Raw genomic sequence first — 16,078 nt, forward strand, 5'->3', positions numbered from 1 at the left:
AGAGAATAGCCTGACGTGGGTAAGGAAGTCGGGCTGGTTTCCCGGCGTCTCAGGCCCCCCTCCCCGGTTCCCCCCTCTCTCCCCCCCCTCCCGGCTCCGCCATGCTCGACTTCTTCACCATCTTTAGCAAGGGAGGCCTCGTCCTCTGGTGCTTCCAAGGCGTGCGCGGCCCCGCGGCGGCTTGCACTGCGCCCGTGAACGCGCTCATCCGCTCGGTTCTGCTCCAGGTGAGTCTTCTCGCCGCTTTCCCTTTTACGCGTCGACATCCTTCCGCCGATTTTGGATGCCTCTCTCTCTCTTCCCCTCCCTCCGCCACCCCTGACTTTATGTTACAGTGGTACCTCGGGTTACATACGCTTCAGGTTACATACGCTTCAATTTACAGACTCCGCTAACCCAGAAATAGTACCTCGGGTTAAGAACTTGGCTTCAGGATGAGAACAGAAATCGCGCAGTGGCAGCGAGCGGCAGCAGATGGCCCCATTAGCTAAAGTGGTACCTCAGGTTAAGAACAGTTTCAGGTTAAGAACGGACCTCCGGAACGAATTAAGTACTTAACCAGAGGTACCACTGAGGTATCCACCATCAAACTCCCCACCTTTATTCACTGCTAGTGGGCGGGTCGGAAAGTAACGATTTCCTCTTTAAAAAATCGGGAACGTGAAACAAGGAAACATAAACTAAACAGCTGTTCGACAGTGGAAGGTTGTGGGGTCTCCTTCCTTGGAGCTGTTCATCTGCCGTGGATGCTTTAGCTGAGATTCCTGCATTGCAGGAGGTGGGGTTGGACTAGATGCCCCTGGGGGTCCCTTCCAAATCTAAGGTTCTGTGAAATGGCCTGGAAACGGACAGCCCAGATCTGTGCAAGGTGCATTCAGATACAATGTGGGAATCAGTAACCTAGAAGGACAAGGCGATTCCCATGCTTTCCCCGTGTGGGGGGAAAAACAACAACATGGTTTTGTTAATCGAATGTGCATAATTGTGATGCCCTCTGGAACGGTATAGACCCACACGTGCTGAAAAGAGAAGACTGTTTTGAAAATGTCCGTCAAAATCTGCCGTGGTGGAAGAAATCCGCAGATGGGTCACCTGTGGCTCTCCAGATGTTGTTGGATTCCAGACCTAATCAGCCCCAGCTGTCAACAGCCAGTCTGAAGGGATGATGGGAGTTGTAGTGCAGCAACATCTAGAGGGCCACGAGTTCCCCAGCCTTGCCTTACTAGCTTGCTAATGAATGTGAAACGTCTTAAACTCCTGAAAGTGAAATGCAAATGGTAAATAGGCCATATGTTTTGTGAGTGTTAATGTAACCCAAGTGGGATGATCCAAACACAGAAGAAGGGGTGGTATCCTTATCATTGGGAGAAACTCAGTGTTTGAAGAAGTGCACGGAATCTTTAGATGGAAGTAACTCTTAATGGTGGGATACCCACCCACGCCTGCTCAGGACTGAGTATGCCCAGTGGGCACAGCATGTTTACTTGACTGCTGGGATGTGTTCTAAAATCCAGGGAAGAGGGGGTATGGAATGGGGTATCTTGGAAAAGAGCGTTGCCTGGTTAGAATCTTGATCTAGGAGCAGTTCATATGGCAACATTTTGTTGCAAGCTCTGCTTGTTATTACAGACTGCTAGAGTTCAATGGGGCCTGTTCCCATATAAGTGCGCATAGGATTGCAGCCTAAGACTTTAATCTTAGGAATGCCTACCTAGATGTACAGCCAGCTTAGTTTAATGGAATTTACTCCTTAGTATTTGTAGCCCCTTAAAATACCAGCACATTTATTTTGGCTAACACAGCTAACCTTCCAGATGCTACACTTCCAGAAAGCACTTCTTGTTTGCTCCTGACCACTGTGTTTTGCAAGGAGGTTTCAAGAGACAAGGCCCAAATGGTGCAATTGTTACTTAATAAGTAATTCCCAACGTGTTTAAGTTGTTTTCATCTGCAGAAACTATTATCAGCTGACTAGACACAAGTTGCATTTCCCTGTAGAACCTCATAAAACATATGCTGTGTTCAAAATTCCCTGTTGAATTGCAAGCCCAAACAGGAAAATATGTTTCCTATTTTAGCAGATTTCCTGTTTTGTAGTGCCTGTTTCTTATTTCAGAAAGTCACAGGTGCATAACTTGTATTTCCTTTTATTCCCAAGGACCTAATGCAAAATACAACTGGTTGTTCCGTAAGCTAATAGTCTGCGGTAGACAATATGTGATGGGAACATAAACTGAAAAGGTGCAAAGGATCATGCTATCTAGTCATCCCTCTCTCCCACTCTTTCTGTCTTGGATCTCACCCATAGCCATGGCTACTACAGCCTACCTTTCCCCCTAAGCTTTCTCTAACTCTTTATCTGTTTCCATACACTAATTGGAATTGGAGAATGGATACTACTTAAGCTGATTCCAGGTACAGGAGACAGGATGATCTGATTGTACATCCAGTTCTGGCAGCATGTTGTAATCGGGTCATTTCGATCCTTAGTCATGGATCACAACTGTAAGCATTAAGATTCCATAAAAGCAGGTCTGTTTAAGTCGGATGAATAGCTTGAGAGTTCTGTTTTGTGATTTTGCATCTGTACAGAAAGTTGTATAGTAAGTAGGTTTTTTAAAGAAGTTCTTAAAATTTACTGGGTATTAAAACGCTCAACTGCACTACCAATCTATTAGCCATGATTTGTCTAACTTCTAAATATTCATTTATATTATTGGTTATATCAAGGTCTGCTGTCCATATATTTCAGAGCTTAAATGACCATTCAAAAAGACTTCTTTAAAATAATGTGAATGTCAGCGTTTTCTTGGTGTCACTAAAGCTCATTTTTTTGTCATGTAAATTGTGCATTGGGAGTGTTGATACTTATTTTACTTAGTGTGTAGTGTTTCACAGTCAGCACCATGCTGCTCCTATTTTTCTTTATATATAAGAAAAGGATATTAGGTTGAGAGTTGGCGACTTAGCTACCTTGTGTGTCTTGCCCAGGTCTTTCAGGTCAGAAAATAAACACTTTTTGCCATTCCTTTTATTTCTGAATTTCAAAGACTGTTTTTCAAGCCAAAAGGTGATACTTTATCAGTTTCCCTCTATCCTGGGGTGCCATGTGGTTCTTTATTCCTTATTTCAGAGCACTTTTTCATGGATTATAGAGCAGTGCAGTATTTATCTTTGGATGTTTGAAAGCTTCCTTGGGTAGCCTCTCATACTAGCAGTTTGCACGTCTGTGTGACTCAGATGGTGGGAATTGCTTCTGTATTGTACAACATGGGCATGTTTTAAGTAGGCTGCCAGTAGGTGGTACTTGCCCACTTCTGGATTTCTTTACTTTGCTGTTATTTTCTCTGCCTTTTTGCTTCTTGTTCGTGAAGACATGCCATTGATGGGTGGTTAGGTGAAAATGTAGTTGTTTCATACTAAGGCAGACTTGTGATTCAAATAGCCTATCAGAATCTGTCTTGATTTATCATAGCTCTCCAGGGTCTCAAATAGATATACTTCCCAGATTTATGGCTGGGGTGCCATTTAACTATAAACTCTGCTTCATAACATTTCACCCAACTCACATTTTCTGTCTGATTTCTGTAGAAGCAGGCTGCTGCTGCAAGATTCTTTGTGTTAATTATAGGAAGTCAAGATTGTTCAAAGAAGTTGCATGGATGCTAGCTAATAAGGTCTTTGGCTATTCTGACAACAGAAGTAGGAGTCCGGGATCTGATGGCAGATATCTCTGACAGCATGTGAGCTACTGTGTCTGAACAGCAAAAAGTCTAAAATCTTTGTGTGGTGGAAATGCATATTGCTGAATGAATTACAGTATAGCTGTTAGGTGTGAAGTGTGCTTTGTGTCTTGAAACAGATGCTTGTAAGCATGTATGGAATATGAAGATTGGACACTGTTTCCTAGAATTTGAATTGTACCCACAGTAAACAGGATGGTTATTCTTTACCAAAAAAAAACCACTGAATCTCTACAACTCCTGTAATGTAGGGTTTCCATCTCATTATAGGTGCCGCCAATGTTCTCTCTCTCTCTCTCTTGCCTTTTCAGGAGCGAGGTGGCAGCAACTCTTTCAACCATGAAGCCCTTACGCTTAAATACAAGCTGGACAATCAATTTGAACTCGTTTTTGTGGTAAGTGAATTATTCTGTGTGAGATAAAGACCTCAGACAGGTGGAAAACCTGTCTCCAAGAGTCTCTATAGCAAAGTGAATAGAAAACTTTTCTCAGCACTGATATATTGTTTTTGATGTTGTGGAACATTACTTCCTTTTCTTTCGATTGGGATCAGAAGAGCTTGTTCCTCAGTCTTGCATCACGAACTGTCATTATAGCAACACCTTAGAAATGTTTCTTAAGAGCAATGAGGCTTCAATCAAGGGGCAGTTTCTCTTTCACAAACAAATATGTAGAATTGTAAAGTTAGAAGGGGGTCCCGAGGATCATCTAGTCCAATCCCCTGCAATGCGGGAATCATAGAACGCAGAATCATAATGTGGTTACTTTTGCTTGTCTTTAACACCACTGTTCTCCTTGCAGGTTGGGTTTCAGAAAATTTTAACTCTAACCTATGTGGATAAGTTGATAGATGATGTTCATAAGGAATTCCGAGACAAATATCGAAACGAGTTCCAGCAGAAGGGCGCTCTTGGGCTTCTCAATGGCACCTTTGATTTTAAGGAGGATTTTTTACGTCTCCTACGGTAATAGGATGTTCTCTTTCATCTTTTGTTGCTGATCCTGTGTTTTGCCTCAGATACCTTGTATTTTGGAGCTGTAAATTGGGGGCTTGGCTCAATAAGAGTAACACGATCTCCCTCAGTAGAGGTGGGCAGGAAGGAAGTCTGCCTTGCTAGGAACTGCTTGTGTGAACTTTGCTGTGCTCAGCTTTTGCTGTCAGAATGAAATTGTATTTTCCACCTTGAACGGAGTTGCATTATAAATGGGGGGGGGGGATATTGAACAATTCACCATTGCGCCACCCGCAAAGCTGCGTATGTTTCTTATGGTTTTGGAGGAATCCATTGAAACCTAGCCAAGACAGCATCAGCATTCCCTCCCATAACCCAACATGACTTTATTGTACTCCGCAACATGGGCAAGGTTTGTTGATGGGTATTGGCACTACAGTGCTAGCTAGCTAGCCTAGATGTCTCATTCCTTTGGGGGCAAGGGGTCCTATGGCCACATAGCCCAAGATCATCTCTTAAAAGTTGCTTGTTAGAAGAAGTTAGGGAAACAAATTCCATGCGGTAAATATGCATCTGTGCTGCCTCCAGCCAGGACAGCTCTAAAATAATACATTTATTCATTGTCTGGCATTGAATGAGCATGATTGGGTAAACCTTTTCCTCTTTGCAATCAGGGATGCAGAGGAGAGCAGTAAAGCCCGAGCTCCCACTGCCATGAAGTCGTTTGAACAGTCGGCAAAATCCCAAAAAACCGTGAAGTCTATGATAGAAAATCGAGGGGAGAAACCAAAAGAAAAAACCAAGAACAAGAAAAGCAAAGGTTCCAAAAAGGAAGGTGAGTCAGTGTTGCGATATGCAAGCAGCAGGCCGTGCCAAACCAGAACCCTGCTGTGGTGAGGAACTGTGGGGTTTGTGCTATTTCTGGTGGCTTGCACTTGGGAGCAGAATCGATAACAGTCTTATCCATGTCCTGTTCGTTAAAATCAGTTTTAAATGTCCAGTCTGACATGCAGTTGCTCATTTAGTGACAACTGGGGATACCCTGTTAGCTGAGGAGCTGAAGCAGGAATGGAGGTCCTCTGGTTCCCCCATTTGTTGATGGACTACAACTCCCATTATCCCCCGGCCATTGGCCATGCTGGCTAGGGTTGATTTAAACCCCATCTCTGGTTTAAATGTTTCATTTTACATGTTTTTGTTTTGGTGGAACATGGAATTTGCTCAGCACAAATATTATTATTTTTAAAACTTGCGGTTACCTAAAAATCTCAAAAGCAGGACTTGGCCCTTTTCTCTTAGAACATTAAGGTAAAGGTAAAGGGACCCCTGACCATTAGGTCCAGTTGTGACCAACTCTGGGGTTGCAGCGCTCATCTCGCTTTATTGGCTGAGGGAGCCGGCGTACAGCTTCCGGGTCATGTGGCCAGCATGACTAAGCCACTTCTGGTAAACCAGAGCAGCGCACGGAAACACTGTTTACCTTCCCGCCGGAGCGGTACCTATTTATCTACTTGCACTTTGACGTGCTTTCAAACTGCTAGGTTGGCAGGAGCAGGGACTGAGCAACGGGAGCTCACCCCATCACGGGGATTCGAACCGCCGACCTTCTGATCAGCAAATCCTAGGCTCTGTGGTTTAACCCACAGCGCCACCTGCGTCCCAATTCTTAGAACATTAGATGTTATTAAAACAGTGCTTTCCGCCTCCCGCCCAGCTCCAGGAAATGAAGCAGCTACCGTCCCCAAAGCAACCGCAGCTGTTAAGCAGGATCCTCCCGTTGCCGCTGGAGACAGGGAAGAACTGACCAAGGATGAGATCCTGCAGAAGAACCGGGAGGAATTCTTTAGGAAGCGCATGAAGGGGGGAGAAAAGTCCAAGTAAGTGAGGCCATTGCTAATGAATAACGCTATCGGCTCTCCCTTGGCTTTGCATCCAGAGAGGTGAAGTTGGGTGGTCACATGGTCCATAGAGGAAGGGCCGTGGCTTGGTGGCAGAGCATTTGTTTTATATGCAGCAGGTCCCAGATTCAAGCTCTGGTAGGGCTGGGAATGTCCTCTCTCTGAAACCCTGGAGAGCCACTATCAGTCCATATATAGCCCAGACAAAGGTTTACTGCTTCATTGAGGACTAACTTAATTTGAGCTGTCTTCACGGCAGGTGACTATTCTGGAATGAATTGGAAAAACATAACCCAAAGCTTATTTTTGAGCCAGGGCTTGAAGGAGGCTAGAATCACTTGCTGCGGTTTTCTGAATTGGGCAACAGCAGGCTTGGGAGCAAAGTGGAGCACCAGTTTGTTTTACTGTCTTGGAGTATGCTTCCTTGTTTTTCTAGAGAATGGTGTTTCCTCGGAATGATGGGTAGAATAAATTATAATGCAGAATGCACACTCAGTCTTTTCTGCTATGATTGTTTGTGACCCAGCAAAGTTCAGGGTTCACTGCGAGAGATGATTCAGAGCAGGAATTCTGTTCAGTTTTTTCCTCGTTAACTGCTAAGATCTACTGGAGTTTCTGTTCTGTCTTCATTAGCAAGTCTCCGAAGCCAGACACTCAGAAGGACAAGGGGAAGAAGCCCAGAGTGTGGGAACTGGGCAACTCTAATGCCAAAGTACTTGACTATAGTAATTCCACTACCAATGGAAACACAGACACTTGTCCCATGGAGGAGTATGATCCAGAAATGGTAAGATCCCCAGTCACTAGACATCCTGGTGGTTCTGTTTCATGCCTGTGCATAGTTTTGCAGAGCTACATTAAGATGCCTTGCTCTCAAATCTTCAAGGGTTTACCAGGGTAGCTTGATTGTGAGGTTTTCATGCAGTTCTTGTCATCAAAGCAGATTTGGTTTCCTAACCAATGACCAAGCGACACTGTAGAGAAGGTTAATTGGGGCCGTTGATCAGATAAACTGAACATAGGAATTTACTGGGAAGAACTGCACATGGATGAAGTGTAATTCTTAGTGTCTCCCTTTCACAAGTGCTGCTGCTAGCAGTAATCTTGTAATACAGTAGTGTTGCCAAAGCAGCCTCAGCTGTTAACACGATGTGACTTGGGGCCCCATTCACACAAGGATTTGACTTTTATTTTGATTATCACATTTCGGTTTTTTGATGCTCTTGACTTTTAAGTCTTTTGTTGGGAGAGGAATAAAAGCAAAAAAAGGAACAGAAGTACAGGTTCCCTTTTAAAAGAAGAAGGCATAAGAAGAGCCTGCTGGAATCTGACCCATGGCCCAACTATTCCAGTATCCTGTTCTCACAATGGCCAGTCAGATGCCTGTGGGAAGCATGGAAGCAGGTCTTGAGCTCAAGAGCTCTCTTCACTTGTGATTCCCAGCAAACTGTGCCATTGTGGTTACTAGATGCGGGTGGCCTTGCCTTCCATGAATTGGTTTAATCATCTTTTAAAGCCATCCAAGTTGGCAGGCATCCCTGCTTCTCATGGGAGCAAATTCCAAGTTTAACTACTCACTGTATGAAGTAGCAGTTCCTTTTATCTGTCCCAAATCTTCCAGGATTCAGCTTCACTGCATGCCCATTCCTAGTGTTATGAGAGAGGGAGAATTAACTTTACCTACTTTCTCTGTGCTATGCATCATTCTGTAATATCTGCACCATGAAACAAAGTATGCAGGTGTGCCTGTGCTGCTCTCTGCTTCCCAGAATTCCCTGTCCCATCATAGAGCAGAAGGGGGGGAGCCTTTTCCAGCCAAGGGCTGCATTACCTCAAGGGAAACCCTCCTGGGGCCATTGAATGGGAGGAGCCATGGATGTGACTCTGAGCTTCCAGACACAGAAACGTCAGAGGCATTACCACAAATCAGGGACACATTCCAGTTTAGCAAAAGCACTTGATGAGAGCTCAGAGCAGAGATACTGAGGGGCTTGGCCTGGGGAGACCCCTTAAGGCTGGACAGAGTCACTGAGGGCACCATCTGATCCACAGACCAAAGGTTCCGCATCCCCTATAGAGAATGTGGGGCAACTTTTACTATAGAGCACTGATTCTGGGATATCCTCTGCTGGATGTGCTCATCAAGTAGAAACAGCACCGTGAGCCTCTTGTTCTTAGAACATGTGTAAAGAGTACAGAAGGAAGATGCACCCTCCAGAAGTAACTTAAGGTTTACATGGAGGCAGCCTGAGCTGCTTAGAGTAGTGAGACGCAACAAAGAAGGTTTACATAATTCCTGGCCTTTTTTATCCTCCACCGCAGGTCCTTGGGGATCGCAACCGTGAGCCTGGCCGTCTCCGTGATCTTGAATATGAGAGTGAAGAGGATACTGAAGAAGAGAAGGTGGTTCAGAACTCTTCAGGGGCAAGGTAAGGTCCCTCACTAAAGCTCTTCTTCTGTGTTGACTTGAATGAAACCTTTTGTTTAATTGACATTTCCCCTCCTGTAACATCATAACACTATCTTCTTGTTGCCAGTGCAAAGAAGGGTGGTCTTGGAGGCATGTTTGGGATGCTTAAGGGTCTTGTGGGCTCCAAAAGCTTATCCAGAGAGGACATGGACCCTGTGTTGGAAAAGATGAAGGATCACCTGATCGGTACGTTGGGCTTCCTCTGGAATTAGGCTGGTGGGGGCTCAATTTGGTGGCAATGGGCTGGATGCTGCCCACTCCCCATGCAATTTGTGCTGAGCTGTGCTTATGAAGGGTCCAAGGTTGACTATGTCATTAGTTGGGTTTTAGAAAAGGTCACTGAACTTTCTGAAGGCTATGCAGAAGGAGAGTTGGAAGGAAGCCTGGGACAAGAATGGCTAGTTGCTGAAGCTCTTCCAAAGTAGATTCTGTGCTGCTGGTACCCTAAGCTCCTTCTTTTATCCTGTTTTCAAAACACCGTTCTCTACTTCCCATCCGTGTCAATTGTAGCATCCAGACATTCACACCGAGATGGTTTTAAGGCTCCGCAGGCTGTCAGAATTGGCCACTCCGGTGCTGTGGTCTAAACCACTGAGCCTAGGGCTTGCTGATCAGAAGGTTGGCAGTTTGAATCCCCATGACGGGGTGAGCTCCCATTGCTCAGTCCCAGCTCTGTCAACCTAGCAGTTCGAAAGCACGTCAGAGTGCAAGTAGATAAATAGGTACCGCTCCGGTGGGAAGGTAAACGGCGTTTCCGTATGCTGCTCTGGTTTCGCCAGAAGCAGCTTAGTCATGCTGGCCACATGACCCGGAAAAACTATCTGCAGACAAACGTTGGCTCCCTCGGCCAGTAAAGCGAGATCGCCACAACCCCAGAGTTGTTTGCGACTGGACTTAACTGTCAGGGGTCCTTTACCTTTACAATCCAAGCACATTGGATGTTGGGCTTGTAAGCAGCCACCCTAGTGCTTAGTGTAAGCTTATTTGTTTTGAAAGCTTATTTTTACAATATCAGAAAGTTCAGCAAGTGGGCTGTGAGGGCTCCACATTTCCCACACCGGTCATAAGTAAAGTGGATTGAACTTCAAATGGGTTTCATATCCCTTTATTGGAGACTTTAGGTGTCTTTTAATAGAGCATACCTGTTGGTGACAACAGCAGGTTAGTAGAATTGTCCATTGGCTGCAGGTCCTTTTCCTCTCTTGGGGGACTAGTTTTGCTTTCTACAGCCACCTATCTTCTCTCTTTTTCTTTTGTTTCTCATAGCAGTACTTCCTCTCTGGAACTTGAGGCAGCCTACATATGGACCTTAGATGCTTTTTGTAACTAATGTCTGAATTTCAGCGTCCTATGATGCCTGGCTGAATTTTGCCTATTAGGTTTGAAGGTGCAGTGGGTTGACTTGGATGTGAATATTCCAAGTTCAGATCACTGTAGAGCATCTCCCACCCTAGGTTAGTCATCACAGGATGCTGAAATTTAGGCGGTAGTTGCGGGTTTCACCAAGGGCCGCTATGTAGGCCGGATGTGAGCAGTGTCCTGTCAACATTGCCATCCAGCAGTGTTGCTAGGTGGTTAAAATATCATCTCCCACCCTTGGAGAAGCATAAACTACCAGAGTTAATATAAATTTCCATTTTAGAGAACGTAAACAAATCATTCACCAAATAGGGTGAACTTAGCAGCATAACAATCTTAACTTGCTGTTTTTCCCCCCTTCTGCGAAAAGCTAAGAACGTTGCAGCTGAGATTGCTGTCCAACTCTGTGAATCAGTTGCAACAAAGCTGGAAGGGAAAGTGATGGGCACCTTTACCAGTAAGTTCCCCTTTGTTTTGCTTTGTTTTTTGCATGCCTTAGCGTGTACTGTAGTCTGGTGACATTACTTTCCTCGGATATATGCCCAAATGCTCATGATTTCAAAACAGAATCCTTGGGTGGTGTCCAACAAAGCAAATCCACTAGAGCCAAGATTTCCACTTGCACAGCAGAACTCCTGCTTTCTCTCTTCTCCCTCCCCCAGTCTGCTCTGGAGAGTTGAGGAGAAACCCTCAACCTCACAAGAAAAGGTTTAGCAGGACCCATGGGGAGAGGGGGGGCAAGTTCTGTTCCGCAGCCAAAAGCCCTTCTGCAAGCGGAACTACTTCGCTGGATACTACCTATTGTGTCTAAAAGAAACCAAATTAGATTGTGAGAACAGATCTTTAGTGAAACTGACAGTCTAACACCAGGAAAGACTGTACAGCAGCCACATACTCTATGTCATGCCAGTGTGCCAAAGATAGTAACACTACACATGCGTAAGCCCACTTACGGGCACAGTGTTTCTAGAATGTTACCAGGCTGTGCCTTCGTTTTACTCCAATATATTATTTTGTTGGTACCCTGTACCAATGTGTTCCTTCCCAGTTTCACCATAGATCTGCTCTTGTGGAAGCAAATTCCTCACTCAGTAAATGTGGTCAGGGTCAGGGTGCAACTGCTGCTCACCAAATGTGAGTAGTTACTATTTTTATTATTGTCTCCCCAGCTGCCTATGCTAGAGTCTTGTTGCTTGCTTAACCTTGTCTCCAGTTGGCATGTTTTGACTTCTGCTACTACTGCTGGGATGTGGGAAGAAATAACCCAAAGCGGATTTGTCCATTGGGAATCTGCTTCCCTGTGGGTTCACGAATGCTTAGCCTTCTGCATTTCTGGATACCACCAGTGTATGGGAGACTTATTTGAAAGCACACCCCGCAGGACTTTGTGAAGGGCAAATTTATATCCTTGGCATTAGTAAGTTTTGACTTCTCTCACAGAGAAGAGGGATTGCTTGCCCAACGAGCACAAGAGCAAGCTGTACAAATATATCACTTATTAAAGAAAAAAATTAATGTTACTCCAGAAAGCTGATGGCTTCTAAAGAGGGGCTGTGAGAGTGACTGAAAATCATGAGCCCTGGAGTGTCCTGTCAGTTGAATACTTGCACAGAATACTGAACACGATCAGTTGCTGATACAGAGAGAGTGGTAGGCCAGTGATCCTCAGAGAAGGGTAGGTCGAACCTAAGACCAGATGTGGAGAAACCAAGCTCGTTTGGAGAGGAAATTGGAACTTTTGCATTCCCGTTGTCCAGATGCTTCATCCTGGTCCTCCTGAAATGGACACAGCATCATTTCTGCAAGGAAAGCAGAGCTGGGCCTGTTCACATCACAGTTTACTTTGATGCACTTCTGATTATAAGGTGGGATAAGTGTGGGAAAGAGTATGTGGGGCCCTTCAATCTAAAAATGACAATGTGCTTCCAACTTCCCAGCGGTGACCTCAACTGTGAAGCAAGCCCTTCAAGAATCCCTGGTGCAGATCCTGCAGCCTCAGCGCCGGGTGGATGTCTTGCGCTCTGTGATGGAAGCCCAGCGTCACCGTCGACCTTATGTCATCACTTTCTGTGGTGTCAATGGAGTTGGCAAGTCAACTAACTTGGCCAAGGTACTTGGAAGGGGCTGCATGTGCATGGATTTTGGGAACTGGGTCAAGTTGGGAGGGAAACCGGCTCAGGTTTGGGTAATGCAGGATGGTAGAGCACTGTTGCTATTGCGCAAGGCAAAGAGGAAGATGGTGGCATGTCTGGTCATATCATGGAGATCTAAATGGAAGGCCCCCAACCCTTGCTCAAGAGATCTCCTGATATATAAAGCATTGCACTAGCAAACATTGGTTTATCCAGCTCAGTATTTTCTGTGCTCATTGGCAGGGACTCTCAAGATGTTTAAAGGAGAGGCCTGGGATAGAACTGGGAATCTTCTGTGCTCAAAGCAGATGCTCTGTGACTGAGTTGCAGCCCTTTCCCAGTTGCTGTTGCATGTTGTCCACTCTCTCCCTGTCGAAATCTAAAAAAAATTCTGTCTAAAGAGGAAGCATCAAGAAGGTAACTTGAAGTTGGACTGAGACCTGGAGTGCTACAAATTAGCATTTTCCTGGGTGGCCGCCTAGTAGCCCATATCTAGCTTCTGAAGCAATGTTGTTTCACTCATAGCTTCTTGATAGAATTCTCAGTCTTGGCTTCTAAAGTACTATGGCATTTGCAAATGTCGCAGCCGTCAGTGCCCCCATAAAATCTTGTCTCCTGTTCTCAGCATTTTATGTTCTCAGACGCAAAGGGCTGGTTCATGCGTTTATCTTCTTCACACATCAACTGCAGTATAAACACATGGCTTGCCTGCATGGATGTGATGCTACAGACAGAACATATATCACCATTGTCCACCTGCAAGCAATGCTTTTCAACAACGGGTTCATACATTCACCTAAGCGTCCTCAAGTGTTCGGTAATTCAGTGATGAACATGCTGTGCATCCACCAGCCCTCACCTGTGCGGGGGCACGTGTTCATTTTCACTTTCCAGATTTTGCAAGGCTCTCTGCCCATATTCCAGGCAGATCTTTCTAGCAATAAAAGTTTATTTGGACACCAAATTTCTGCATCCGACCAGCATTAGGGGGGCTGGCACAGCAGATGTGCTGCCTATCTAGAGCCTTGTTATTACTTGGCAGGAAGCAAAGCTGCGAGGTCCTTTGGGAAGTTGCGTGGAGATGGTAGATGGTAGGTGATGGAAGCGGTAACCTTCTTCTGCCTGCCCCTCAGATCTCGTTCTGGCTGATTGAAAACGGTTTTAGTGTCCTCATTGCGGCCTGCGACACATTCCGTGCTGGTGCTGTAGAGCAGCTGCGGACTCACACTCGCCGCTTGAATGCTCTTCACCCTCCAGAAAACCACAGCGGCCGCACAATGGTGCAGCTTTATGAGAAGGGATATGGGAAGGATGCGGCCGGCATTGCCATGGAGGCCATTTCGTACGGTGAGGCCTTTCTCTCTGCTTCCCCCTTATTTCTGAACTCTTCATGTCTTCCTTAGCAATCCTAGCCACTGCATGCCTGTAGCTGAAATTTCTTTTTCCTGTTGCTTCCCCTCCCCCTCCCCCAAATATAGGGATATTCCAGATGCTAAATACTCTCCTCTGCTCTCCAGCCAATAGGAAGCAGTGGGACTGGCCTGTGGGAACATCTCAACCACCCTAAATCCAGTTCCTTCTCCTCCTCTGCAAGAGAAGGAATCTGATTTATAGCTCTGCCTAATCTGTCATTCTAGCCATAACCGGGAAGGCTTCAGGTTGAACAGAAGGGTCCATGACAGTCATAAGGGATAGAAACATCCTCAGTTTGGGAATCATGTATAAAGAACAGTATTTGGCATCCTGAAAAACAGACTTTTAAAAAAAGGTTAATATTTATGGCTATGAAGGCAAGTCTGAAAACGTTTGGGCAATGAGTTTGAAATCTCAGAAGAGAGATTTGAGGAAGGCAATAGCCAACAGAGTACAGTTTTAATCTGAGGGTGGGAGGAATGTAAACATTAGGCAGATCTGCAGAATTTTGCAGTTCCTGACATAGGATCATGGAGGGGAATAAGTGGTAAATAAGACTCTTGTTTTGTACTCCAGTTTCCACTAGAAAATTTACCAGACCTGCCATACACACTCAGAAAACTTACTTTGGCTGTTTGCTGGCACTGCTTTGCACTTCATTTCATAAAAAAAGCCAGCTGGTAAATCCGAAGGCAACTCCCATTCAAAGCTGTAGGCTTGGATTCCCCCCTTCCCCAGCTGTTGCTGGATTTATTTATTCCTTCTAATAAACATATCCTTTTTATCTTCTCAGCACGTAACCAGGGTTTCGATGTGGTCTTGGTGGACACAGCAGGCCGTATGCAAGACAATGCTCCTTTGATGACAGCTCTGGCTAAGCTCATTGCAGTCAACACCCCTGACCTTGTCCTGTTTGTGGGGGAAGCCTTGGTGGGAAATGAGGCTGTAGATCAGCTGGTTAGTTCCTCAGATTACTACTTAAGATTCAAAACTCAAGAGGTGGCAAATGCATACCTCCTTTTGAGTGCTTCTTTACACAACAATGGTATACCTAGTCATGTCTGTTCGCATGCAACGAATATATGGTAGTCGTACCTTGGATCCCAATCTCTGACGTTATGGCTCCAGTTTGCAAATGTTCTTTGGAAACCGAACCTCCAACAGGGCTTCCAGGGCTTCTGATTGGCTGCCACGGTTTCCGAATGTTTTGGAAGTCGAACGGACTTCCAGAACGGATTCCGTTCGACTTCCAAGGTACGACTGTACAGGCAACTCTCCTATTACACTGGGGACGTGGCCATGGGGTAGCACCTAAAGCCAAAATTGCTTATTGTCAAAGCACTTTGGGTTCAGTGACACCCCCCTCCAATTTATTTATTTGCCAGGCGTGTAAAACTGAATACACCCAAGTTAAGTGTGTGTGTGTGTGTGTGTGTTGCCCGTATGGGCACATGCATCATAGCATGGGGGAGGTGCTGGGAATCGCCAAAGACCCCCCCCCACTGCATTCGTACTTAGTGGCAATTAGACGTTGACTGCAACATAAATTGGTAAAAATAGTAACAATACCTGTGTGTTAGCAGACATGCGTACAGCCCCTCAGTGAGCCTTGTGCAAGAGCATTGCCAAACCTGTTTCACCGTTTGCTTTCCTCTACACCAGGTCAAGTTCAACAAAGCCCTTGCTGATCACTCCATGGCTCAGACCCCACGCCTCATTGATGGAATCGTGCTCACCAAATTTGATACCATAGACGACAAGGTAAATGGGGCCCATAGCTTGCAATTGTTTGGGGGTTCGGTGGGAGGAGTTTTTCTTTTTTGATGGAAAAAGCAGCTGCTTCTTCTTTTTGCTATGGCTCCGGGGAGGTGGGCAATGTCAGGCCTCCTGTCTGCTATGGGCAATCCCCACTCTCCCCAGGCTGCACCTCTCGCTGGCTTTGCTCTACTCTCTCAAGTTCTTTTGCCTGGTTGGAATATGTGGTTGAACTGTGATAATGCCTCCCGCTTTGCCTGGGTGGAGAGGTGTGTTGGGGAGGGAAGACCTGATCTTCTCATATGGGTGGAATGTAGCCATTCCACGAAGGGAGGAGTCACATTTGTTGCTCCGC

At 45.6% G+C, this 16,078-nt stretch overlaps 1 protein-coding gene across 2 annotated transcripts in view; it reads left to right on the forward strand.

Annotated features, from left to right (window-relative positions):
* The window catches only part of SRPRA (SRP receptor subunit alpha), a 19,595-nt gene continuing 3,517 nt past the window's right edge, over positions 1-16,078 (forward strand). The window contains exons 1-13 of one of the 2 annotated variants that reach the window (XM_080983905.1): positions 1-227; positions 4,055-4,138; positions 4,545-4,708; positions 5,371-5,531; positions 6,417-6,573; positions 7,228-7,381; positions 8,917-9,023; positions 9,132-9,250; positions 10,794-10,880; positions 12,361-12,533; positions 13,689-13,902; positions 14,762-14,925; positions 15,631-15,729. In XM_080983905.1, the coding sequence (XP_080840031.1) occupies positions 102-227; positions 4,055-4,138; positions 4,545-4,708; positions 5,371-5,531; positions 6,417-6,573; positions 7,228-7,381; positions 8,917-9,023; positions 9,132-9,250; positions 10,794-10,880; positions 12,361-12,533; positions 13,689-13,902; positions 14,762-14,925; positions 15,631-15,729 (1,809 nt within the window). In that variant the 5' untranslated portion in view covers positions 1-101. Of the gene's footprint in view, positions 228-4,054; positions 4,139-4,544; positions 4,709-5,370; positions 5,532-6,410; positions 6,574-7,227; positions 7,382-8,916; positions 9,024-9,131; positions 9,251-10,793; positions 10,881-12,360; positions 12,534-13,688; positions 13,903-14,761; positions 14,926-15,630; positions 15,730-16,078 lie in introns of both variants that reach the window. The other variant, XM_080983904.1, reaches the window with a different exon arrangement.

This window comes from Podarcis pityusensis (genome assembly GCF_964106645.2).
Source record: "Podarcis pityusensis genome assembly, chromosome: 15".
Classification (NCBI taxonomy): domain Eukaryota; kingdom Metazoa; phylum Chordata; class Lepidosauria; order Squamata; family Lacertidae; genus Podarcis; species Podarcis pityusensis.